The sequence below is a fragment of the Anabrus simplex genome, chromosome 1, assembly GCF_040414725.1.
Source record: "Anabrus simplex isolate iqAnaSimp1 chromosome 1, ASM4041472v1, whole genome shotgun sequence".
NCBI lineage: Eukaryota > Metazoa > Arthropoda > Insecta > Orthoptera > Tettigoniidae > Anabrus > Anabrus simplex.
In genome coordinates, this window is record NC_090265.1 from 1,153,537,288 (window position 1) to 1,153,564,085 (window position 26,798).

The 26,798-nt window shown below is 37.5% G+C and overlaps 2 protein-coding genes across 4 annotated transcripts in view; one reads left to right on the forward strand and one right to left on the reverse strand.

Annotated features, from left to right (window-relative positions):
• The window catches only part of LOC136858123 (protein arginine methyltransferase NDUFAF7 homolog, mitochondrial), a 213,448-nt gene that overhangs the window by 121,205 nt on the left and 65,445 nt on the right, over positions 1-26,798 (forward strand). The gene's annotated exons all lie outside the window — the stretch shown is intronic.
• GCC88 (GRIP and coiled-coil domain containing 88 kDa) overlaps positions 21,006-26,798 on the reverse strand; it is a 119,050-nt gene continuing 113,257 nt past the window's right edge. For all 3 annotated transcript variants that reach the window (XM_067137432.2, XM_067137431.2, XM_067137433.2), the window contains one exon: positions 21,006-21,630. In XM_067137432.2, the coding sequence (XP_066993533.2) occupies positions 21,444-21,630 (187 nt within the window). In that variant the 3' untranslated portion in view covers positions 21,006-21,443. The remainder of the gene's footprint in view (positions 21,631-26,798) is intronic.

Genomic DNA, 26,798 nt, shown 5'->3' on the forward strand with positions numbered 1-26,798 from the left:
TCCAACAGAACGACGAACCAGGAGCTAAAAAGGATGCTATGAGTCCACCTCGTAGACAAAGAACATTGACTGTCGGACCATTAGATACCACAGTCACTCTTTGCCCTGCGACGATGCATCAACCGTGTCATTGGCTATTCCCCAGCAGAGCTGTTTCTTGGTCAACAGCTGTACAGTACAGGGGGATTGGGAGATTCGTCCACCACCCACTTCCGGTCAAGATGATGCAGCTGTTTCCCGTGTTGAATAGCAGCAGCAGCAGGAGGACAGCAAGGAGAAGCAAGCTTTGGCTGAGAAGAGATCCCTTACCCAGGCTAAGGCTCAAGATGTCGAAGAGACCCAGATCTTCTTTGAAAGATAAAAATTTCATAATGTTCCATATTGAACTGTATCACAATTCTTCTTCTCAAAAATGCTAAATTTCTAAACCCGAATTCAATTTTCCATGCCTTACACAGTTCCTATCAACGTTTTCTACCTCCAATAACCCATCCACCTAACCCACCCTAAACTATTCCTCCTTTATCTCTCTATCCTATCCTTTCCTATCTTCTTTTAACTTCCAGTTCTATTAATCTTCTACTAATCCTCCTGTTTTTTCTTCTACTAATCCTCCTCTTTTTCTATTCATCTTTCCTCTTGAAAAGAAAAATATTTGAATTGAACTGTATACTATAATATCACCCACAGTTCTGATTATTACAACATTCAAATTTAAATTCATACCTTACGCTACCTCAAATACGATCCAAACTCTTATCTTCAAGAAATAACACGTTATGCGTATTCGATTTTCATTTGTTTCCAATATTGTGCTTTTTAACATTTTTCTCCTCACAATAGTTTTTTATGTCAACTGTTCTGCATCTCTAAAGAATCTTATCATACGAGATCCTATAAACAGTAATGTTTACTTCAATTATATTAAATTGTATTATATATATTTTTGCGCCTAGAAGCATTTACAGGCTTGATCATTGACTATTCACCAAGTTTCATTAGCATTTAGGAGCATAGTGCCGGACATTACGTATGTTGTGCTGCTCTTCAAGAACTTGCATCTTACTTCATTTAAGTGACTTATCTTTGACTTCTATATAATTTTAGAACTTCAGATTTAGTAAATTGTATTATAGCTTCATGCCTAGCAGTATTTGCAGGCTTGTTCACTGAACTATTCACCAATTCCCATAAACATTTTGAAGCACAGTGCCGAACATTACGTATGTTATGCTGCTCTTCAAGAAGTTGCAACTTGCTTGATTAAACTGATCTTCGACTTCTTCTGGATGTTAGGATCTTACATCACACAGTGCTAATCCCTATAGTGTTACAGTGCTTCTTGAACTGCTTTTAGTGAAAAACTTATCCTTTACTTATTGTTTTTCTATGCATTGTTTAATATTTTTTTGTTTAATCGGCTGATGATTACCCAGAATAGTGGTCGAAACTGGTACTGCTTTTAATCAAATATGAATGTAAAATTTACATTTCTTATTTTCATTGTATTGAATAGGTTGAACCACTTTATTTCTTGTTTTATTTTGATTGTAATCCAGATCTTCCTACCAGGCCAACGAGTACTGCGACGTAACTACCCAGTCAGTAATAAGATTGGAGGGTTTCACGCAGGTCTCGCACTTAAATAGGTCGGTCCCATCGAGGTGAATAGGCAGCTGGGCCATGGGGTCTACTTACTAAAGACCAACCCTCCTGTCAAGGTCCATGAATCGTAGTTGTGGCGAGTCACCCAACCACTGCGCCTACAGAGTAAGCCTGGTACTACCACTGGTCCACCTGGAGAAGAGGCTACTGATGACAAAGTTCAGTCTGGTGATGAGGAGAATTCATTGACTATCATCGAGGAAGAGGCTGGCAGCGAGGCAACCCTGACACCCGACATGGCACGATCCGGTCAAGAGGAGGCGAAAACATCTAGCGACGTCGAGGAAGAGAGAGGACAATCTACGACCAAGGCAAAGTCAATTATATATTATTAATAATAATAATAATAATAATAATAATAATACGTGTGATGTACATCCACTTATTAGTATCATTATTAGTTAACAATTGCATTATTTGTGAGGTTATGTCATGAAACATTTGTTGTGTATAGATATTTAAATTTTAGTTAATGTAAGAACCTGTATGTAATTTAATATTACCTGTATATATGATTTGTAATCCACTACAGAATTGTGAAACACACTGTAACATCCAGAATGGCAATCGGTGACCAGAACTCTGTAGAATATTCTGTACGTTATATCTGGGGCCTTAAGCACTCTAGAATTTACGAGAAAATGTATCTTTCTAGAAGCCTGGTCAGGCACATATATAAGGAGGTGGTCTTGATGGTAGAAATGACTTATTGCTTACTTGGAGTTATGGCTTAACAGGAATTGTACTTGTTGGTTCAACACAACACGAGGTCACATGTCAGCAGGCAACTGTTTCAACTGTATTTTAAAGTTGCAATCTCCATGTGGCATATGCATAGTAGTAGGCACTTGTTGAAGATGGCGGTTTGTTGTGTGTATTTTGTTTCTGACAACAGTTGATTAGGTTATGTGTATGTTTATGTGAAGTTAAGGTGAAATAAATAAGTGCACCAACAGACAGCATTTTGTGTGCGTCTTTGTGGATATATCAATACGCCCTATACTTTACATCTTTACTACAACCCCTAAATACCCTCATAACCATGTGCAGAGATCTTTACCCTTTACTTACAGTCAGATTTATGTGATTACCCCAATGAAGAGTTTTCCTTATATTAACACCTAAGAACTTACAATGATCCTCAAATGGAACTTTCACACCATGAACGCAGTAATTGAAATTGAGAGGACTTTTCCTATTTCTGAAACTCACAACCTGACTTTTAACCCCGTATCATTGCCCACTGTCCATCTCATAACATGAAGGTCATTTTGCAGTTGCTCACAATCTTGTAACTTACTTATTACCCTGTACAGAATAACATCATTTGCAAACAGCCGTATCTCTGATTCCATTTCTTTACACATATCATTGATATATAGCATAAAGGTCCAATAATACTGCGTTGAGGAATTCCCCTCTTAATTATTGCAGGGTCAGATAAAGCTTCATCTACTATAATTTCCTGAGTTCTATGTTCTAAGAATATAATCACCCATTCAGTCACTCTCTTTTTTTTAAAGTCCAATTCCACTCATTTTTGCCAGTAGTCTCCCATGATCTACCCTATCAAATGCCTAAAATAGATCAATCGCAATACAGTCCATTTGACCTCCTGAATCCAGGATATCTGCTGTATCTTGCTGGAATCCTACAAGTTGAGCTTCAGTGGAATAACATTTCCTAAACCCAAACTGCCTTCTATCAAACCAGTAATTAATTTTGCAAACATGCCTAATATAATCAGAAATAATGTTTTCCCAAATCTTACATGCAAAGCATGTCAAACTGACTGGCCTGCAATTTTCAGCTTTATGTCTATCACCCTTTCCTTTATACACAGGTGCTACTATAGCAGCTCTCCATTCATTTGGTATAGCTCCTTCATGTAAACAATAATCAAAGAACTACTTCAGATATAGTACTATATCCCAATCCACCGGGCAAGTTGGCCGTGCGGTTAGGAGCGTGCAGCTGTGAGCTCTCATCCGGGAGATAGTGGGTTCGAACCCCACTGTCGGCAGCCCTGAAGATGGTTTTCCATGGTTTCCCATTTTCACACCAGGCAAATGCTGGGGCTGTGCCTTAATTAAGGTCACGGCCGCTTCCTTCCCATTCCTAGGCCTTTTCTGTCCCATTGTCACCATAAGACCTATCTGTGTTGGTGCGACGTAAAACAACTAGCAAAAAAAAAAAACTATATCCCAACCCATTGTCTTTAGTATATCCCCCAGGACCTTATCAATTCCAGCTGCTTTTTTAGTTTTCAACTTCTGTATCTTACTGTAAATCTCGTCGTTATCATAGGTACATTTTAATACTTATTTTGTAGTCTTAGTCATCTCCTCTAATGGGACATTATCCCTGTAACCAGCCATCTTTATATACTGCTGAATGAATAATTCTGCCTTTTGAAGATCCTCATATACACACTTCCCTTGTTCATTAATGATTCCTGGAATGTCCTTCATCGAACCTGTTTCTGCCTTAAAGTACCTATACATACCCTTCCATTTTTCACTAAAATTTGTATGATTGCCAATTATGCTTGCCCATCATGTTATCCTCAGCTGACTTCTTTGCTGAATTCAAATTCCTGGTAAGTTTCTTCAATTTCTCCTTTCTCCCACAGCCATTTCTAACTCTATTTCTTTCCAACATGCACTTCCTTCTTAGTCTCTTTACTTCTCTGTTATAATATAGTGGGTCTTTACCATTCCTTACCACCTGTAAAGGTACATACATGTTTTCACATTCCTCAACAATTGCTTTAAACCCATTCCAGAGTCTCTTTACATTTTTATTTACCATTTCCCATCAATCATAGTTACTTTTTTTAAACTCTCTCATTCCTGTTTTATCAGCCATATGGTACTGCCTAATAGTCCTAATTTTAATACCTTCCTTTCTTTCGCATTTATTTTTAACTACTACAAAAACAGCTTCGTGATCACTAATACCATCTACGAAGGTAATCCCAAAAATAGATCTCCTAGACCTGTTTATTTCTACAATGGTTTACATCATTTTGCAGCTTGAACATTTAGCCATTTTTTACATAATCACCATTTTGGTCGATGCATTTTTGTAGACGCTGTGACAGTTTTTGTATGCACATGTCATACCAGCTTGCTGCTATGCTGTTCAGGAAGTTGTGAACCTCATCTTTCACCTCATCGTTGGTGCTGAATCGCTTTCCAGCCAAATGTTTCATCACCTGTGACAATCACTGGGTGTCAAGTCGGGACTATAGGGTGGATGGGAGAGCAACGGTTTGACGTGCGGGCGAGCGCTGTCACGGAGAATGTTTACGCCCTTGCTCAACATTCCTCTTCTCCAGTTCTGAATTGCCCTTCGTGAGTTTTTTCAGGGTCTCACATTACCTGTCAGAATTAATTGTGGTCCCAGAGGGCATAAAGTCGACCAACAATACCCCTTTTCGATCCTATCACAGTACCTGTCAGAATTAATTGTGGTCCCAGTGGGCATAAAGTCAACCAACAATACCCCTTTTCGATCCCAAAATACAGTTGTCATGACTTTACCGGCAGACTGTGTCTGCTTGAATTTCCGTGGCTTTGGCGAAGAGAGATGCCGCTACTTGCGTGATTGTTGCTTGGTCTCGGGTGTAAAGTGGACGCCCAGGTTTCGTCACCTGTGACAATGGAGTCCAAAAAGTTGTCCTGTTCAGCTGCAAAGCATTGAAGAATCAACGTGTTGCCGCATGTGGTCTTCAGTCAGCATGCGTGGCACCCGTCTTGTGCACACCTTCTGGTATTTCAACTTTTCCGTTAAAATTCTGTTAGCGGCGCTTCGGGAAACCTCAGGAACCAAAGTGGAGAGATCATCCAGGGTGATCCGTGGATCTTCACGCATGATTTGCTCAACCTTCACGACTGTCCCCATGGAAATTGCTGGTCTCCCGCTCCTTTGTTCGTCGTGAATTTCAGTCCGACCGGCTGCAAACTCTCTACACCACTTACGAACATTTTTAACATCCAGGCACGATTCACCATACACTTCCGTCAGTTGGCGATGGATGTCAATAATTTCGGTACCTTTTGGGTTCAAAGACCAAATAGCTGCATGCGTGCACTTCGCACTTGGTGGTAACATCCAACGGGAGCTCCATTCTCAATGGCTGCCAAGCCAAGACTAAGTGCCTCAGCACAACGTGCGGATGTTTATATGCGAGCACGAGAAACACACTTCACAATATTGTGATCAACAGCCACACGAACAGAGTTCTGTATTTATAGAAAAATAGGAGACCTTATTTTTGGGATTACCCTCATATTACTTCGTTTTCTCTATAGAGCTCATCTGGTTTTACCAACACCACATCCAGAATATTCTTCCCTCTAGTTGGTTCCATCACTTTCTGAATCAGCTGCCCTTCCCATATTAACTTATTTGCCATTTGTTGGCCATGCTTCCTGTCGTTCACATACCTTCCCAATTCACAACTAAGTATTTTTTAATTTTCCACCTTGTCGATCTTCTTATGTTAATTTTAAGGACACTTCCTCTACAGTATTGATACTTTGTCATTATATGAATTTTTCATCTAAACAGTGTTATGTGGCTGAGATGTTTATATACAAAACATGTACCACTTTTAACCAATAAGTTGCCTTAAGCAATTTAGTGTATCGACAAGGTGGAAAATAAAAAATACTTAGTTGTGAATCTGTGTAAGTGCGATACGGACCATGAAGCTGATTTTATGTAATACCTTCCCAATTGACGTTTGGTAAATTGTGATCACCCGCTACTATCACGTTCCTTTTCATATTGTTTCCCATATAGCTGATTATCTTGTCAAATAACTCTGAATCAGCGTCAGCGCTATCCTTTCCCGGTCTGTACACTCCAAAGACATCAAGTTGCCTATTATCTTTAGAGATGAGCCTTACTCCTAGAATTTCATGTTTGTCATCTTTAACTTTCCCAAAAGTATTTAGTGGGACGTAATAAACATTAACATTATTTTTCCTGCCATCTACATAATTTTCCACCAGTTCTGTCTTTTGTCCTCTAACTACAATACGTGCAGGTTGCCCATTGGTGTCAAATAGACCTGCACCAGGTCTCTCTGGAGACTGCACACAATTAATCAATTGCATTCCTGCCATTAATAATTTGTAAACAGATGTATTTTTTGTCATTTGAATTTTCTTTCACATGTTCAGGTGGCAACATTGATTTTTAAACCTATTTTGTCTGGGTTTTTTTTTTTTTTTAAGGTATAAAGCATTTCTTTTACCAGATGGCATTACTTTCAACACAAACTTCTGTTTCTGCCATTCTGACTACTTTTATGTGTTGGCACATGTTTTGATGTTTAATATTGTACCCTTGAATCAACAAACTTGACTTGGCATGGCTGCAGCAGGGCCAAATACTTACTATTTTAAACTCAGGGCATTTCTTCTGTTCAGGTCATTTAGCCGAATAATCAACCGGGTACAAAGGGATAGATAAAAATATTTGAAATAAGAAACTCAAATTATACTGACTTAAATTTATTTTTTAAAGAAAGAAATTACTGAAAGAAGTTAATGAAAACTTAAATGAAATTAAATTTATATGAAAATAAAAGCAAACAAAGAGAATTCATAAATTTTGAAAAACAAACTCATGAACACATTGGATTCCTTTGTCTAAGTTTTTCATTATCTTCTGGAATGTTAATTAGTAAAAAGAAAACTGTAGTCATGCACTGTGGAAAAGAGAAAAAGAGAAGCCAAGTGAACATAGATGGAGAACAGTAGAGAATGCAGAACAGTTTACATATCTGGGTAGCATTATTAATGGAAGTAATGCAATCAACCCTGAAACTAATAACATACAAGTAAAGGTACAACATTTTATCATCGAGTCAGAGAGCTTTTATGGGATGACGAAGTACCCAAAAGAACGAAATTAACAGTATATAAACAGTATTTCATACCAATTGTAACATAAGGACTAGAAACCCTGGTAGCTAATAAGAGACAAGATAGTAAGATCCAAGCAGTAGAAATGAAATTTTTAAGAACATTGGTTAAAAAGACAAGAAAAGATAGAATTCAAAATATTACAACCAGAGAAGAGCTAAATATAGAACCATTAGTACAGAAGATACAGAAAGCAAGACTGACATGGTTCGGACATGTGAAAAGAATGGGAAAGGAACGTGTAGCAAGAAGGGAATTGGAAAGAGACCAGTTGGAAGACTGAGAAGAAAGTGGATGGATCAGATTTGGAAGGACATAGAGAAGCTGGATTGGATACGGTAGAAGTAATGGAGCAAGAAAAGTGGAAGGACAGAAAGGAGTGGAGGAGGCTTGTTAACCACACCCAGGCAACTGGAGTGAGACATTGATGATGAGGAGGAGGATCACTTTATCAGTCCATCGTTCAGGCCTCTTTGAAGAGATTGTTCAGGCTTTGTCCTTTTCTTGGTTGAAAATGTGTGTGTTGTGGGTTTGTTTCACGTAAGGGTAAAGCAGAGGTTTTTATTCTTGAGTTTTGTGTTCAATTTTATCTTATTTGTGGTGCTTTCTGTTGTAAGGCCTATTTCCTTCAGATCCTCTCTTACTTCTCTGATCCATTTACATCCTGTTGTGGTATTTTTTGAGATGAGATTGTGTTGTACCACTTGTTTCAGAAGTCTCAAATCCTGCATCCTCATGATATGTGCAAAGAATCCCTGTCTCCTCTTATGCATACTATCTGTGATGGGTTCTAGCTCTTTGTACACGACTAGCTCTTGCTCCACCTCTGTCCATCTTTCTGGTATTTTTTGTTGATGCAGGTTATTCCAATCCTCCTTTCAATTTTGTGAAGTCTGTCAGTCTTTGATTGTTTATTCAGGTGAAAAAGTGTTTCTGCAGCATATGTAGCTTCCAGTTCTATAACTGTGTTGTGGTGTTTTATTTTTGCATGTATTGATAGACATTTCTTTTTATAGATATCCCATGTTAATTTTTGTCTTTAGCTAGTCTATTTGTTCTTGTTTGGATTGAGATTTTTTCATTTAGGCTATCTGTTATTACTTCTGCAAGATATTTAAATTGAGTTACTATTTTGATTGTATTACCATTTATGGTAACTTCTTTTAGTTGTGTTGGTTTTTGGAGCATAATTTCTGTTTTTTCAAATGATATTTTGAAGCCAATTTTATTTGCAATGTTTTGAAGTTCTGATGTCTGGGTTTTTGCTGCTTTTATGTCAACTGCTAGTAATGCTAAATCATTGGCAAAACCCAGACAATTTGTTTTGATTTTTTGGCCAATATTTTTGGGGGACATTTCCTAAACCATTCTATCATTACCATTTCTAGAGCACAATTAAATAATAGTGGTGAGAGCCCATCTCCCTGACATAGTCCAGTTTTAATTTCAAATACTCTGATATTTCACCCCTAAACTTCACTTTTGATTTGGTGTTAGTGAGAGTCAGTTTTATCGTGTTTATTAATTTGGGGTGTAGTCCAAGGTGTCTTAAAATTTTAAACAGGGATTCTATATGGATGCAATCATAAGCTTTCTTGAAATCTACAAATGTTATCACCATATCTCTATTTCTTCTCCTGTTTATAGTCCATTATCAACTTAAGACTCGTGATCTGATCAGGACAGCTCCTCCAAGGTCTGAAAACTCCTTCATATTCTCCAAATTATTTCTCAAGTTGCGAACTTATCCTATTAAGGATGATTATTGAAAGGATTTTGTATGGTATGTCTAGGAGTGAGATTCCCCTGTTGTTATTAGGGTCAGTTTTGTCTCTTTTTTGCAGTGGGTGAATGAGGGCTGTTGTTCAGTGTTCTGGTAGTTCTTCTTTAATCCACATAGAGACAAGTTGTTGATGGAGGGCAATTTTTGCTAATCTTCCTGAATATTTCCAGATTTCCACAAAGGTCTCCTGGCGCTTTGTAGTTTCTTAATTTATTCATTACTTGGTAGACTTCCTTTATTGTGGGGGGATTGATGTTCTCTGGTGGTGTTTTTATTGGGGTGTTGGTGTCCAAATGAAGGAGTTCTGTAGGTTCCTCACAATTTAGAAGCCTGTTGAAATATTTAGCCAGAATTTCTGCATTGTCTTTATTGTTATGAGCCAGCTTACCATTTTCATCCTTCATCAGTAAGGTCAGGGGTTCAGTATTTTCGGAGCTGTTTTCTGTAGGTTTTGTAATAGTTTCTTGTTTGAGTTTTATTGAATTCTTCTTCAATTAATTGCAGTGTGTCCGTATGATGCTGTCTTTTTATTCTTCTTAAGACTTGGGCAGTTTCTTTTCTCCGTTTTACTAGATTTTAATAGGATATTTCTGATTTTTGGGACTGATATAATAGCCATGCCTGATGTCTTTTCTCCACTGTTTCCTCACATTCACTGTCCCACCATTGGTGTTTTTTACATGGTTTAATTGGAGCCAGGTCTTCTGCAATTTAAGGTTATGTACTAAGTCTTCAAGTTTATGTGTAATTTTTATATTTTCAGTTTGTTTTTTTTGGTAATTTTCATTGTTGATTTGCTGGGTAGGATCTTATTTTCTTTTAGTTTTAGGGGCTTGCTTTTGTGGTCTCCTCTGGGAAATTTTTAATTTTATCTACCTAGTGATCTGAACCTGTGTCTATTCCTCAGAGGACTTTGACGTTATAGATCTATGTTATTATTGTACTTTAATTTCTTCGTAAGTATTATCTTATTCTACTTAGGAAGCAAAATGTTCGTTTATTTCATAATATGTAGTATAATAGATATTTTGTGTACAGTAAGATACCAACATATGTAAGAGGGCTTAAGGTAGAAAGAGCTTATGATGTGGAACTACATATAGTTCAGGACTGGAACACTGTGAACCTCAGATCCACGCTCATAGTTCAAGAGAATTATGTGTTAACCTCTTTGAATGCAAAATATGTACTGGTGTATGTATTTGTAATTAACTGGCATTACAGTACAGAAGGAAATGATCATGGATGGTACATAAGGTGCTGCTATCTTGCCAACTCTCTGAAATTAGAAGCAGAAAAAAAAGTATAGAAAACCCTTCCAGTATGGACATGATGGATTTAACACACTTCTCTTCTCAGTTCAGTTACCTGAAAGTTTTGATCCCTTAAACCAATTTTAAATTGGTGGTAGTACCAGGAATTGACCTGAGCCAAATGGATGGGAACATTGTAGCGGCACCATCTGAAGTTGATGAACCAATGTTTGATTTAAGAGTTTCTCTGAGATTCGAAAAGAGAACACTACAAAACAAAATTCTCCTTAAATAAGTAGTGAAGAGATGGAGAGGAAATACCCAAGTTGTTTGTATGTGGTTCTATGACTGATCTTTACAGGGACAGAGAGATTTTGTGCCTTTCAGTAAACTTGCATCCTTACAATGTCTGGTTTTGGATAACAAACTTGCAAGGTTGAAGCATATATTCTGGCCAACAGCCCCAATTACATTCTTAAATAACAGACAATAAGGAACTATAATAACAATTTGGACTTAGCACATTATTACAGCAATTCCATATGAAACTGAACAAAATACTACCAAAACCAAAAACCAAACCCCATGGCACTACAGCCCTTGAAGGGCCTTGGCCTACCAAGCGACCGCTGCTCAGCCCGAAGGCCTGGAGATTATGCGGTGTTGTGTGGTCAGCACGACAAATCCTCTCGGCCATTATTCTTGGCTTTCTAGACCGGGGCCGCTATCTCACTGTCAGATAGCTCCACAGTTCTAATCACGTAGGCTGAGTGGACCTCGAACCAGCCCTCAGGTCCAGGTGAAAATCCCTGACCTGGCCGGGAATCGAACCCGGAGCCTCCGGATAAGAGGCAGGCACGCTACCCCTACACCACAGGGCTGGCAGAACAAAATACTACCTTTAATAATTTTTTGAGTTTAAAATTTTATCCCTACATTTTAATTCAAATCCAGACACTGGAGTGCATGCTTTGATCATTTTTTTTTTGGTAACTAAATGTGAATTTAAACAATTGAATGTTGAGAATATTTTAAATGTCTATGAGAGCCAGTAAAAATGCACTGACATGTAGTCTATCCTTACCATTTCCCACAATGCTGCCTTTCTTTGACACAAATTTTTCTCATATGTATGTATCCAAAAACTTCAATTAAGATTACTTCGTGCATTTAAGAAAGATTATATGCCGATATGCTGTTTTAATATGAGAAATTTGTAATCAAAAGTTACAAAACAAACAAATTTTAAAAGTCTACTGGTGCAGGCTTCCATGGCCAGTGTGAACCAACAAGCCTTTGTGTATTTTCTGGGATATTAGGCTGAAGTTTAGTTGAAATGGTGACATCATTGAAATGTCAACACTGCCCAAAATCCAGAAAAAACATCAAAGCTTGTAAGTTTAAGAAATGTTTCTTGGAAAACTGATTTGGTCTTTTGGGGAAATCTATATAGGTATATACCATATAAAATAACATGGACTGACTGACTGACTGACTGATTAATCATCGCTGAGCTAAAACTACTGGTCATAAAGAATTGAAAGTTTGGTGATACATTTATATTACAGTGTAGGTGTTCAATAAGGAAGGATTTTTGGATATTCCTTCACTAAGGGGGTGAATAGAGGAGGTGAATTTTAAAAATGAATATATCTATATCTCGAAAATTTAACAGTTTACAGGCATAAACATAGATATTTGGAATCTCCTTTAAAAATAAAGAAGTCTATCTCAAAAATGTAACATGTTACAGACATGGAAATTGGTATTTAGAATCTCCTGTAAAAGTAAAGAAATGCATAATTTGTTTTTGGAAAATCCACTTAAGGAGAAGAGGAAAGGGGGTGAATTTTTAAAATGAGAACATCTACAGAATATCTCAGTTACAGATGTGAAAATTGGTATTTGGAATCTCCTTTAGAAGTAAAGAAACGCATATTTTTTTGTTATCGGAAAATCTACTTAAGGGGGTTTGTACGAAGGACTGAAAAAGGGGTCAAATTCTTTTTACAACGATACTTATATCTTAAAACTGAAAATGATACAGACATGAAAATTTGTATTTGGGATCATCTTTAAAAATAAAGAAAGATGTATTTTTTGTTTTCAGAAAATCCACCTATGGGGGGGGGGGGGGGGGATGAAAAGAAGTGAGGAAAGAGTTGAATAGTTTTTATGAAGATACTCATATATCAAATACTGAAGATATTACAGATGTGAAAATTGGTATTTGGAATCTCCTTTAAAATTAGAGAGACATGTATTCTTCTGTTTTCGGAAAATCCACTAGGAGGGCGGGTCCTCAAATTAATTGAAAAATTACTTGAATTATTTGTATGAGGATACTTATATCTGAAAAACTAAACTTGTCACAGATGAAAAATTGGTATTTGGAATATCCTTTAAAAATAAACACATTTCACCCCCCCCCCCCCGGAAAGGCCACTTTAGTGGGGGGGGGGGGGTTGTGAAGCAGTTGAATTATTTTTATGAGGATACTTATATCTCAAAAATGGAAGGTTACGGACATAATAATAATTTCGTGTGGCTATTTCTAGCCGAGTGCAGCCCTTGTAAGGCAGGCCCTCCGATGAGGGTGGGCGGCACCTGCCATGTGTAGGTAACTGCGTGTTATTGTGGTGGAGGATAGTATTGTGTGTGGTGTGTGAGTTGCAGGAATGTTGGGGACAGCACAAACACCCAGCCCCCGGGCCATTGGAATTAACCAATGAAGGTTAAAATCCCCGTCCCGGCCGGGAATCGAACCCAGGACCCTCTGAACCGAAGGCCAGTACGCTGACCATTCAGCCAATGAGTGTTACGGACATGAAAACTGGTATTTTGAATGTCCTTTAAAAATAAACAGACACAATTAAGGAAAGGAAAATTCTGAGGAAAATTCTTGGTCCTCAGGAAACGACGGATGGGACATGGAGGAAAAGTAGAAATGAGGATCTCTACAAGTATTCCGAAAAGATCATGGACACGAAAACGAAGACTGAAATTTTACAGATATATCGTCAGAATGGATGACAACCACCTGACTAAAAGAATATTTAAATTGGATTGAGGAAGACAACGAAATGGGTGGAGGAGGTTAAGAAGGATGTAGAAGAAATTAAAATAACACCAGAATTGATCCTTAATAGAAAGAAAGAAAGAAAGAATTTCAGAACTCAAGTAAATAACTACAAATTCCATGAAGAGCAGTGGAAGAACAGGGCCCAAATTTGTAATATCTGAGGAGCAGAGAAAAATAAGGAGTGAACGAATGAAGAAGTTCTGGGAAGAGAAAAGAAGAAGACTGGCCAGAAAGCATTTTAACGTGGTCCACAGTTGGCCAAATTCAGAAGCAAGAAGAAGAAAGAGACACAATTCTTTTGTTTTTGGAAAATCCACTGAAGGGTGTGTGTGAAAAGAAGTGAAATAGAGGTTAAATTTTTTTTTCTATTTTATTTACGTCGCACCGACACAGATATGTCTTATGGCGACGATGGGATAGGAAAGGCTTAGGAATTGGAAGGAAGCGGCCGTGGCCTTAATTAAGGTACAGCCCCTGGTGTGAAAATGGGAAACCACAGAAAACCATCTTCAGGGCTGCCGACAGTGGGGCTCGAACCCACTATCTCCCGATTACTGGATACTGGCCGCACTTAAGCGACTGCAGGTATTGAGCTCGGTTTGAATTATTTTCATGGGGATACTTATATCTCAAAAACTGAAGATGTTACAGACGTTGAAACTGGTATTTGTAATCTCCTTTAAAAATAAAGAAACACAGAACAATACAACCCTAAGGGGATTTGACTGGAGGGGGGTAGCTGACGACATCATATTAATTTCTCTCAAACTGTTTCACATATGAGCTTGAAATTTCACATGATGGCTGTCCTACATGTCTTAGATTTTAAATAACAAATGGTCTTAAAATAATTCACCCCTAAGATGTTTTGACCAAGATGGTAAGGCCTGAAATCATAAATATTCATCTCTCCAAAACTGTTTGACTTATGAGGTTGAAATTCCACATGATGGTTACTCTTATATGTAATAGAGTTTAAATAAAAAGTGGTCTTTGAACAATACACCCCTAAGGGGTTTTGACTGAGGGTGAGGCCCGATGACAAAAATATCCATTCCTCTGAAATCACTTGACATACGATGTTGAATTTTCACATGGTGGTTACTCCTCAATGTCTTAGATTTTAAATAAGAAGTGGTCTTGATATAATATACAGTTGAACCTGACTTATACGTATATCAAGGGGATGAGAAAAATCTACTTGTAACTCAGAATTACTCAGAAATCAGACTTACGCACTACATCACATATTTACTGAAAATCCAATTAAATAGACCTAAATGTGTAAATCCTTGCAAATAATAAATACATTACTACAGAAAATATTATTTTGAACTTGGTCCAGCCTTAAAGAAATCAGATAGTTTGGCTTGTTTCACTTTTCTTGCATTAAGATTATAAAACTCCTTTTCCAAACTTAGTAATGAATTCAAAGCATTTTCGCTACAACTTTTCGCACTGATGTGACTACACACATCGATTGCACTTAACACTTCACTCAGTTCAGATGTTTCAAGTTTCAAGTCGTTATCTATTGCTTGTAGCTGGTCCATCACCACCGCGTTGTTGGCATACATCAGCAAATAATCTCTTCATCCGGTAGTTCTCCGCATACAGCCAGATTATCATCGAAATGCACAGAAGTATCAAATTCTACACCCTCCGGTAGCATTAGCTCATAGCCAGACAAAACTTCGTCCCCATAATCATCACTAGAGGCAGCCTCTTCTAGTAAGACACCAGCTTTGCGGAAACAGTTGCTGATTGCGGAGGATGACACCTGCTTCCAGGCAGCCAAAAAGTCCATGATTTGTAGCAAATGAATGGAAAGAGGTTCATTTCCTGCATCACTCAGTGTTATTAAATGTTAAACTAGCATTTTTCTATAATGCACTTTGAAATTTGCAATGTTGCCCAAATCAAGCGGTTGTAGAACACTGGTACAGTTAGGAGGGAAAAATTCCACTCGGGCATTTTCCAGAACGATTTGAGGTGGATGTGCTACACATTGATCCATGAGTAATAATGTTATTGGCTTTACGTCCCACTAACTACTCGATCTATGAGAAGAAGGATCTTCTTCTGTTTCTTTTTCATTTTAATGTCCCATTTTTTCAACCACTGTTCCATTAGAAGCATAGTCACCCAAGAATTTCTGTTTGATTTATTTTCCGTGGGTTTTGTTTTCACACCCTTAAAACACCTTGAATTCTTATATTTTCCTATCACAAGTGGAGGAAGTTTGTCAGATCCATCTGATCTGCATTGGTGATGAGAAGTACTGTTACACGAATGTTACTTTTCTACCCTCCATGGCATGAGTCACCTTTTTCAGCTAATGTTTTATTAGGAAGGAGATTGTAGAATAGGCCGGTCTCATCACAGTTGTAGATGTTTGGAGGCTGATAATCGCTTACGATACCCGGCAGAACCTCTTCTTTCCAATGTTGCACCGTGACGTCGTCCACAGCTTTTGAGTCACCGCAAATTGTTCTCTCTGTGATTCCATGACGATCTCTAAATCCTTGCAACCATCATGATGAAGCCTTGAAATCAGCAGTGATACTCGTCATTTTAGGTAAATTTATCGGCTTTGCCTTCAGCATGTCACCACTAATTGGTAGAGCTGCAGCCCGCTTTTGCTGGAACCATGTGAAAAAAAGCTTTCTCCAAATATACGTACCTTCCTTCTTGCCGACGGCTGCGCTTTACTGATTTTGAACCCAGTTTTAAGGACTCATCCAAAATAGAGTTTCTGTACATAGCATGGCATAAGCAATCCCTAAATCTGAAGCAATTTCAGTTTTTGTTTTGTGTGGATTAGCGTCCACTTCTCGTATAACTTTTCCTTTTTCTGTTTTTCTTTGGCTAATCAAAATCAACTGAATGACAAAACTACTGTTCAAAAGTAAACACCAGATACCGGCACCATGGACATTTTACTTCTCCGTTGTTCCCACGAAAGAAGTTCTCGTATTCAAACAAATTTACTGTATTTTCTTTTGTTTCTGCACCAAAACTGCCCACTTTGCTTGTAATGTATCTTAATCTTTGGCGGCAGAAATGACGAAGGTAGAGGAGGAGCGAAGGGTACTTGCTCAGTTGGCCTTTGTTAAGCCGCCAGTAAGTAAGGGTCAACAATGTCACTCGGCGAAACTCTTTGGGTTCTGTTTCAGCACCGAAGCCTGACCGCTCTACTTCTGCCTACACCGACAAAGAGGAAACTTCATAAATACAGTAGTTTCTTTTAAAGAAGGATGTGCTCATTACAATTACACAAAACTCAGTTGAAGGGTGTCGGGAGAAAACAAGGAATGTCACAAAATTGACGTTTTGAAGGTTATGATGCCATCTGGTGGCGATAGTTGTGTACTTCACAGTGGTGAATTAGTTCAGGGAGAAAACAAGGACTGTCCGTGGCAAATTGCGAGAAAACAGGGAATGTCCTTGACACTTCTGTGTTGGTACTGAACATGCAGTGTAAACATTAAGATGCTGTGAATGTTACAATAGGTTGTGTGTGTTCGTGAGTTACAGTCTCTTATTCGAATAATATCTAGTTCGGAGGTTTAAAAGGTTTAACGTGTGATACATTATGTCTTCAACATCATCGACATCTGTGGATGAAAGGGACGCAAAGCCTAGCTACAAACGGAAGAAGCAAGGAAGAATGTACGAGGTAATGAAGAAAATACATTTGGGATCCCATGAACACGATACATTTTGTTACTGTAAGAGTCTTAAATGTATGGATACAGTGGGAGAAGATGACAGGAGATATTTTGACAAAATTTAATAGTATGACATCACATGATGAACAAAATTCATACTTCTGCAGCCTAATATCGGTTAAGGTGGTTCAGAGACGTCGGTCTAGGAATCCAGGAGCAGAAGCAAAGTTTCATGACTGTGCTTACAGTTACCGAGTAAAAGTGAAAGGAAATGAACATGTGAAAGAAGTCTCCGTCTGCTGTAAGTTCTTTATAGCAGTTCACAGTATAAGTAAAAGTAAATTGGAATATTTGCAAAAGTCGTTTAAGGAAACTGGACATTCACCAAAAGACAAGCATGGTGGAGTAAACTATAGGACATTAAGCCTGACTACCAGTGACATTATTCATAACCACATTAACTCTTTTAAAGCCAGACAGAGTCACTACAGCAGAAAAGATAACCACAGTGGAGTGTACCTTTCCGAAGAACTAAACATTAAGAGAATGTTCAACATGTTTCTAGAGAAGTACCCAAGCGAGAAAGTGTCTTACCAGACATACAAGGACATATTCAGAAGAGATTTCAACATCAGTTTTGGATATCCCGGTAGCGATACTTGCAGCCAGTGTGATGAATTTACAGCAAAGCTGAAAGTTGCTGAACATGAAGGCAATGGAGCTGAAATTACAGTTCTTAACAGAGACGAGGAACTTCACCTGCATAAGGCTGAAAGTTTTTACAGAAGAAAGACAAGCGAACATAAGAAAGCCTGAACATCCACGGATTTTGAAGCCATTACCTTAGACTACAGGAAAAACATGTCCCTACCTAACATTACAACTAATGACGTCTACTATCGTAGGCAGTTGTCAATGTACACATTTAACATTCACGTGTTGTCAAATGGTAATTCCTACTTTTACACTTATCCAGAGTATATCGCTAAAAAGGGCTCCAATGAAGTTTGTTCTTTTCTGTTTGACTTTATTGTTCATTTTCTCCCGAGAAATGTACGGCACTTGCATATTTTTTGTGACGGGGCAGGTGGCCAAAACAAGAATTATACACTTGTTCGTTTCATACATTACATGGTTAATGTAGTCAGAATTTTGAAAACAGTGGAGGTAACTTTTCCAGTGCGTGGGCACTCCTTCTTAGAATGCGACAAAGACTTATTAGGACTTATTAATACAAGAAAGCGAATGGAAGTTCCCAAGGACTGGGAAGAAAACATTACCTCTGCTCGCTGTAAACCTCAACCATTTACCGTATTCTCTGTGCAACATCAACATGTAAGAGCTTGCCCATTTCCAATGCAAAAAATGAAGGGAATTATGAGCACTCATGATCACCCACGACTTATTCTGCATCAAAGTAACTACAACGGCAAACAGTCACACAAGCAAAAAGCACATCTGCGGAAGGAAACTCACATTTTTTACATATTCCCCATGAATTTGAACTGCCTCTTCAATCTTACTTTGAATTGCTCCCAATCAGTGATGAAAAGTACAAAGATGTTAAATTCCTGTCTAGGTTTTGCTTGGTTGAAGCCAATAAGATGTTCTACCTTGACCTACCTCATGCTGCATCCAACAAGACTACTGCTGGAAAAAATGGAATATCCAAATGGAATCTTCTGAAGGGGTAGTTCTATGCAGTATTACATTAACTAACATTAAACGTGTGATGTCAGTGATCCTTCGTTATAATTGACTTTGGACATTCCTTGTTTTCAAGCAACATATTTGTATGTTATGTTAGTTTTTTAAACAGTATCACCTTTATGTAATACACTCTAGTACTTATGATGTATTACTACATTGAATATTAATATTGCTTTTGGGAAAATATTGTAGTCTGCACCTAATCCACACAGAATAGAAATGGCAGACTTGTGAATCTTAAATTTATTATTTCTCAAACATGCATTCGTTGGACATTCCTTGTTTTCCCCAAACACCCTTCGATATTTCACTGACACTTAATACGTATAACAGCGAATTACATATAAATGGATTACGTATAAATAAGGTTTAATTAATATGGTTTTAAATTACATTTTGCCATTACGTACAAATACGAATTGCGTAGAACACAGTTATGTATAAAGCAGGTTCAACTGTATTCCCAAGGGGTTTTGACCAGGGTTTGTGACCTGATGATAAAATACAAATTTCTCTGAAACTTATGACAAAATGTTTCATCCCTCCAAACCGCTTGAAGTACGGACGTATAATTTTGCAAGAACTTCAGATGTCTTAGGTGTCAAATATGATATAATTCAAAATATTTGATGTATATACAGATTGGGACCATGTAGAAGTTATTAAACTAAGTCTTCACAGCAGCCAACGTACTCTAACAAATTTCCGATTTCTCTTCTTTATTCCCAAAAATATTTATTTGTAAAACTTAGGGGTTTAACTGAAATAATCTTAAAATAAGTACACGACTCTAGGAACATGTTTGTGACTGTATACCATTAATGTTACCTACGTATTTTTGTGCACGTTGAATATCTAATTTTTAAAGATGTAAACCTCTCAAATCACTAATTAAATTCTGCAAGCTTAATACTTATAGACTATTAGGCTTAAGTAATAATTGAAGGTTTCATTTCGATTTTTATCAGAGATTGGTGCTGCCATAAAATTCTGTCTTAGATTTTAAATAAACATTAACAATACAATACACCCCTACAGGATTTTAACATGGGGGGAGGGATGATGAAAAAAATATGCATTTATATGTAACCATTTGAATTACTAAGTTCAAATTTCATATGGTATCCTAGGTGTTAAATAACAGAAGGTTTGGAACAAATTTAACCCCTCAGAGAGTTAAATATTAAAGTGGGATTAGCTCCGGAAACTAAATTATTCATCCCTCCAAACCCATTTGAGATACAAAGTTGTAATTTTACAAGAAGGTTCTTCTTTTAAGCCCTAGGTGTAAAATATCGTATACTTCAAAATATTTCTCCCCTAAGGGGTTTGGATAGTGGTCGATTCTCAAAAACACACTATCTATTCTTCCGAAACCATTTCAAGCACAAACTTAAAATTTTACATGAAGGGTGGTCTTCCATATCCTAGATGTTAATAAATATTTTAAAACATTCACTCCTCAAAACAGCATTGATTCCTCCATTAGTGTTCAACGTACAAAATAAAATTTCACACCTTGGGCGCTATTACGTCCTAGATATTAAATAAGATAGGGTTTAAAACATTCCAATTCTTCTGTACGGGTGTCAAAATGAGTGTTAGATCAGAAAATAAATGTCATTTGCACAAAACCATTTGATGGACGAAATGAGGGAGCATTTCACAGGCTCAGCCAACAGTGGTCTCTTCAAAATGTAAAACTTTGACTAATAACTTTCAGTTTAAAACCATAGCGAAGCACAGGTATTTTGTTAGTACTGTATATATTTTCTCCTTAAATTAAGATTTCTCTAAGGGAAGCAAATTTCAGCATTACACCAATATCTTCGAGGACATACAGTGACAGCATGCCCTGAAATAAGACTTCAGAAATTAAAGGAATTAATGAGTATATACAGGTTTCACTGAAAATTTATGATCCACTTTATTCATTATTTACATCCAAAGTAACAAAAATTAATATAATACATCCACCCAAATTCCAACAAAGTAATTTGGAGAGTCATTTTCATCACACAAAAAACAAGATTCATCTATTTGTAGAACAACAATCAACAATGTACTCCTAAAACAAACCACCTTACTGTTAATACTGTCAAGGATAAAGATCGCTTAATATATAACAGGAAAGGCAGTGAGACTCACTGACTTCAACTGGTCCCTCCAAACCATTGAAATAAAGCATCCAAGAGAAGTACTGCTTTTACAGTAAATGGAACATAACATATGATTTTCTTAACATGAAGAAAACAAAGAGCTCTTACATTATTACAATATTCCAGCTTCTCAAGGATTTAGCAATGAAGCAACATACGAGATTCTTCACGTCTTTATAGTTTATGGGCCTATAGCATTATGCACCCTGTTAACTCGTTCAAGCTCTGAACAACTGAATTTTAGAACAGCTGCGATGGCATTCAGCATAGGTCGCTTGCAATTTGGATCACTGGACAACAAGAAACTCAAAACAACATTCTTCAGATACTCGAGATTGGCTCCTTCTCGAGATTTGCAGCGCTCCAACCTGGAAAGTAAAACATGCTTTTAATCAGGGTAATTTTAAATTGTAAAAACATTAACATTCAAAAAATGAGTGATGAGGTTATAAAAGTAGCTCATTTGAAAAGGATATCCTTTGGAACTTGAGCTATCTAGCTTATATTTGAGCAGAAAAAAATGGAAAGTGGTCATTCCAGCATAGTTGACAAGTCAGCTCAACTTATTAGAATTTTTCATCTCTATTCCAACTGAAGTATCACAAACTTGTAAGACACACTATGTACTCAAAACCAATCTCACCATAAAATACAAAAAAAAAAAAAAGTTTTTCTTTCAACTGTTGTCAAGCTCAGTAAATTAATGTTATCAGTATATATATATATCCATTTCACCTCCTTTTTGCTGCAGGTATCATGAAATTTACAAGGAGTTTCGGAAACATAATTCCCAACCTGATAAGGTTGTGATAATTTTCATTAGTGAAAAATGTGTTCAAAGTAGAGTCATTTTGACTGCTATTAATTATAATTTTCAGAACCCCCAACTATTTTGTACCAACTCTTATCTATGGTTTGGAGACATGCACTCTACTAAACAAAGACTTCAACATAATTTAAGCAACAGGAAAGAGATTCATCATAAGTATGAATCAAAAGATGAAAAGGGACAAATTAAAAATGAAAGGGATAAGAAGGAAGTCGGCATCAAGGTTCCTATCGCCAATGTTGTAAAGAAGCATAGATTTCAGTGGTATCAACATATAATGAAAATGGACAGTGAGAGAAATACAAGGATATACCTCTAAGAAGAAGAAAAAAGATAAGGAAACTGATACAGTAAAACTAGAGGTGGAGAAAAAGTGATTCATGTGGGACAATGTCCAACGACAAAAAAAGTATGAAGATAGGAATATGTGGCAAACACTTGCATACCACAACTGGAAAACTTAACTTGGAGAATGATATTACTATTATTCTCTTTTTCTACTGCTCTTCCCACACCTGTGGGGTCGCAGGTGCAAACTGTGTCACACATGTGGATTTGGCCCTGTTTTACGGCCAGATGCACTTCCTGATGCCAACCTTATATGGAAGGATGTAATCACTATTGCGTGTTTCTGTGGTGGTTGGTAGTGTGTTGTCTGAATATGAAGAGGAAAGTGTTGGAACAAACACCAAGGCCCAGTTCCCGAGCCAGAAGAATTAATCAAACACGATTAAAATCCCTGACCTGGCTGGGAATCAAACCCGGAACCCTGTGAACCAAAGGCCTCAATGCTGCCCATTCAGCCAATGAGTCAATAATAAATCATAATAATAATAATAATGGTGTGTAGCCTCTGAAGAGGCCTGGTGTACGTAATTCGAGCTGATGCACATCTTCCAAATAAAAGTTAGGTATACTTTAACAATAACAAGTACAATTATGTACATAGGATAAAATATTATATATCTTAATCCTGTAAGTAACTGAATCATGAGGAAAATATACATTTTTGAGAATGAACTTATATACCATTAAGTAAGTCCGTGATAGTCACTTTTTAATTATTACCACACACTTCAGCATTTTTATGACAAGAATGGTTGTGCTACCATGCATTAAACTGGTCTCAGACAGTGTGGGCATTGTATGATAATATGAGGGAGAGGGTAAAACATTTGCTGGCACATAGCCTACTCCAAATAACACCAAGGGGTCTGCTGAAGGCTTAATGTCTTCATCCGACAGACAAATCCCCGTCAACAGCACCACATACCCTCATTTCATATAAACACTGTAGAGAGGTCTGGGAGTGAATCCAGACTTTCGGCATGCAATCTAGGTTTAGAAATTGTATACCACCACCTAGCGATAAACATTCTGATGGTGAATTTTTATTTTTTTACCAATGGAACTTGAAGAACTACATTTCTGATATTATCAGTAAAAAGTTCCACCTTTACAATAATCAATCAATCAATCAATCAATCAATCAATCAATCAATCAAATCAATCCTGATCTGCATTTAGGGCAGTCGTCTAGGTGGCAGATTCCCTATCTGTTGTTTTCCTAGCCTTTTCTTAAAAGATGTCAATGACATTGGAAATTTACTCAACATCTCCCTTGGTAAGTTATTCCAATCCCTATATCTCCTTCCTATAAATGAATATTTGCCAGAATTTGTCCTCTTGTATTCCAACTTTATCTTCATATTGTGATCTTTCCTACTTTTAAAGATGCCACTCACACTTATTCGTCTACTAATGTCATTCCACGCCATTTCTCCGCTGACAGCTCGGAACATACCACTCAGTCAAGCAGCTCGTCTCCTTTCTCCCAGTTCTTCATGAAGTTTAATCTTAAAACTAAGTTACATATACATGTTTCATCCCTCATGGGAACATCTTCAGCCTTGTAAAGGACCAAAGTTAAATAGTAAAAATAAAAGTTTGGAATAATTGTCACAATATAGGTCTTCAATAACTTAACCTAATCGCGTCATCTGACGACCCTAGCTCGCAAAAAATATTCGTGGCATATGAATCCAATGGCGAGCTCAGCTCGCACCGATGCACTGCTGTATATCAATACATGTAGTTCAGTTACTAACTCACAGATGCCACTTGTATTTATTCTGATGACAAGGAAAGTGATACAAATGACGATGGTAGGCCAAATCTTCTTAAACAAGTTCGTACCTCGGCACAGACTGACTTGAATGATTGGAACTGGACAAAAAGTGACAATATCCATACATATGTTTAGTGAATATGGGGGGTTAGTGATAACTTATTGAAAAAGTTACTGTGCAGACGGCTGCCGTAGTGTGGGATTTAATCGTGTTTTCTCAGTAAACTGCTATGGTATTTAAATAGGATGCGAATGTGTTACACATAATAGGTCTTTGTGGGTTATTTAACAAACAAAAAGGAAAAAATATGGCAACATACAATTAAAATCTGCTTAAAAAAGCTTAGTAATTAATCACAGTATAAAATAGTCTTATGTTTGCCAGCAAATAGGTTATGTATAAAACTAGTAAGTTGTTGTGCAGTCTTGGATTTTTTGCTGCTATTTATACAATATGTTCCATTAATAAGTACATACATACATATTTTATAATTATAGACCATTATTCCTTTCAGCGTTCAGTCTGCAAGACTCTGAATTTACTAAATGTCGCCTCAATCCTCTATTTGCAAATAGTGCTGTGGTCTCATTTAGTCCTATACCTCTGATCTTCAAATCGCTAGAAATTGAATCTAACCATCGTCGTCTTGGTCTCTCTCTACTCCTACCCTCCATAACAGAGTCCACTGTTCTTCTAGGTAACCTATCCTCCATTCGCCTCACATGACACCACCACCGAAGCCGGTTTATGCGTACAGCTTCATCCATTGAGTTCATTCCTAACTTAGCCTTTAACTCCTAATTCCAAGTACCCTCCTGCCATTGCTCCCACCTGTTTGTACCATCAATTATTCTCGCTACTTTCATGTCTGTTACTATTTTATGAGATATCGTGAGTCCACCCAACTTTCACTCCTGTAAAGCAAAGTTGGTCTGAAAACAGACCGATATAAAGATAGTTTCATCCAGGAGCAGTCTTCCTTCTTACAGAATACTGCTGATCGCAACTGTGAGCTCACTCCATTAGCTTTGCTACATCTTGATTCAATCTCGCTTACTATATTACCATCCTGGGAGAACACATACATAAGTAAATACAGTATTTACTTATGTATAAGACCCCTTTGCGTATTACACCCCCCCTTGGCTTTTCAAGATGAAGAAAATGAAAAAATAAAACCTGCATACATGACCCCCCTACGTATTTGCCAGAGAATGACGATTCTGCTTAAAAGCGGCTACAAGCCTTATGCAGCTCTGATGACATCACACAAATTTGTGAATAGTTGCGTCTGTACGACCCACGCAATAAAAACACACGTCAAAGTAATGCGGTACATCTGTGTTTCATAGTTCATAAATATCCGCCTCCTTAGCGTAGGCCTACTGCAGCTCTGATGAAGTCACACAAAGAGGTGAATAGTCTCGTGTCCGACCCGCGCATGGCAAGCACACATCAGTCTTGTATATATGTCCATGTTTTGTAGTTGAGAATGTCTGCCAGCGTAATGGTTAGCACACTTAGCTACTGTTCTATGGAGCCTGAGTTCGATTCCCAGTACCGTATTGCCACAGACTTCAGGAGCCTGAGTTCGATTCCTGGTACCGTATTGGCAGAGATTTATGAATGCCAGGAAGGTTGATTTGCGGTAAAAATGGTACATGCAAAAAGAGCTGCACCACCTCGGGTTGAGGGAACGAGTTTACTTTAGTTAAGGAATATTCACGGTTATTGCCAGGCCTATTAATATAGGCAGACGAGACCATTAACAAAGTGCTTGTTTCATATCTCGTAACTCGGGCCAATATAGGATTTTTTGGGAAAGAAGTAGGTTTAAAACATGATAAAAACAATCCAATCACAGTTGTTATACTCGCGAACGTACCTAACAAATAATAATAATAATAATAATAATATTGATTATTGCTTTCAACGATTTTTGGAGATGCCAAACAATACATACTATTGTATGCATTCAAAACAAATGGGAGACAACGAGCGTACAAAATTAAACATTATGATAATAAAACGCATTACCGCCACACATGTAGATATCCATAAATGCGCAAACTTTCCTGTTATTTATTTTGATTCTTTCCGTCGTGGAACTTTCAGCACTATCCGGGCGATAACATACCTAACCTAAACAATGCGGTCTCCCTTATCTCATTTACAGCCGTTTAGGTAAATCCTGATGTAATTAATGTAGAGAACAAGCATGAAATATACTTAAAAATAAGATTCTGGCTTTCAACAGCCGCAGTTATCAAAAGAATGCTTCCACTCACTATGTATTACATTCGGAAATACAACCCGTAACATACGCTAGTTATCAGCTGGTGGTTTGGCACACTTTCAACAACATGGATTTATTCAGAAGGAGTGGTTTCTGCTACACGTACACCAGCTGGGAATATCAGAAACCATCTCCAGAAACCATTTGGGAATAGCTTCACACAGTTTGGACTCTATAGCCAGGAACGACACTATTTTTAAAACGTTCAAAAAGACGGGACCTCGAATGTTATCGGTCTCAATTGCAGTGCATGGCTGATGAGATGGCAGTGAAGATGACATC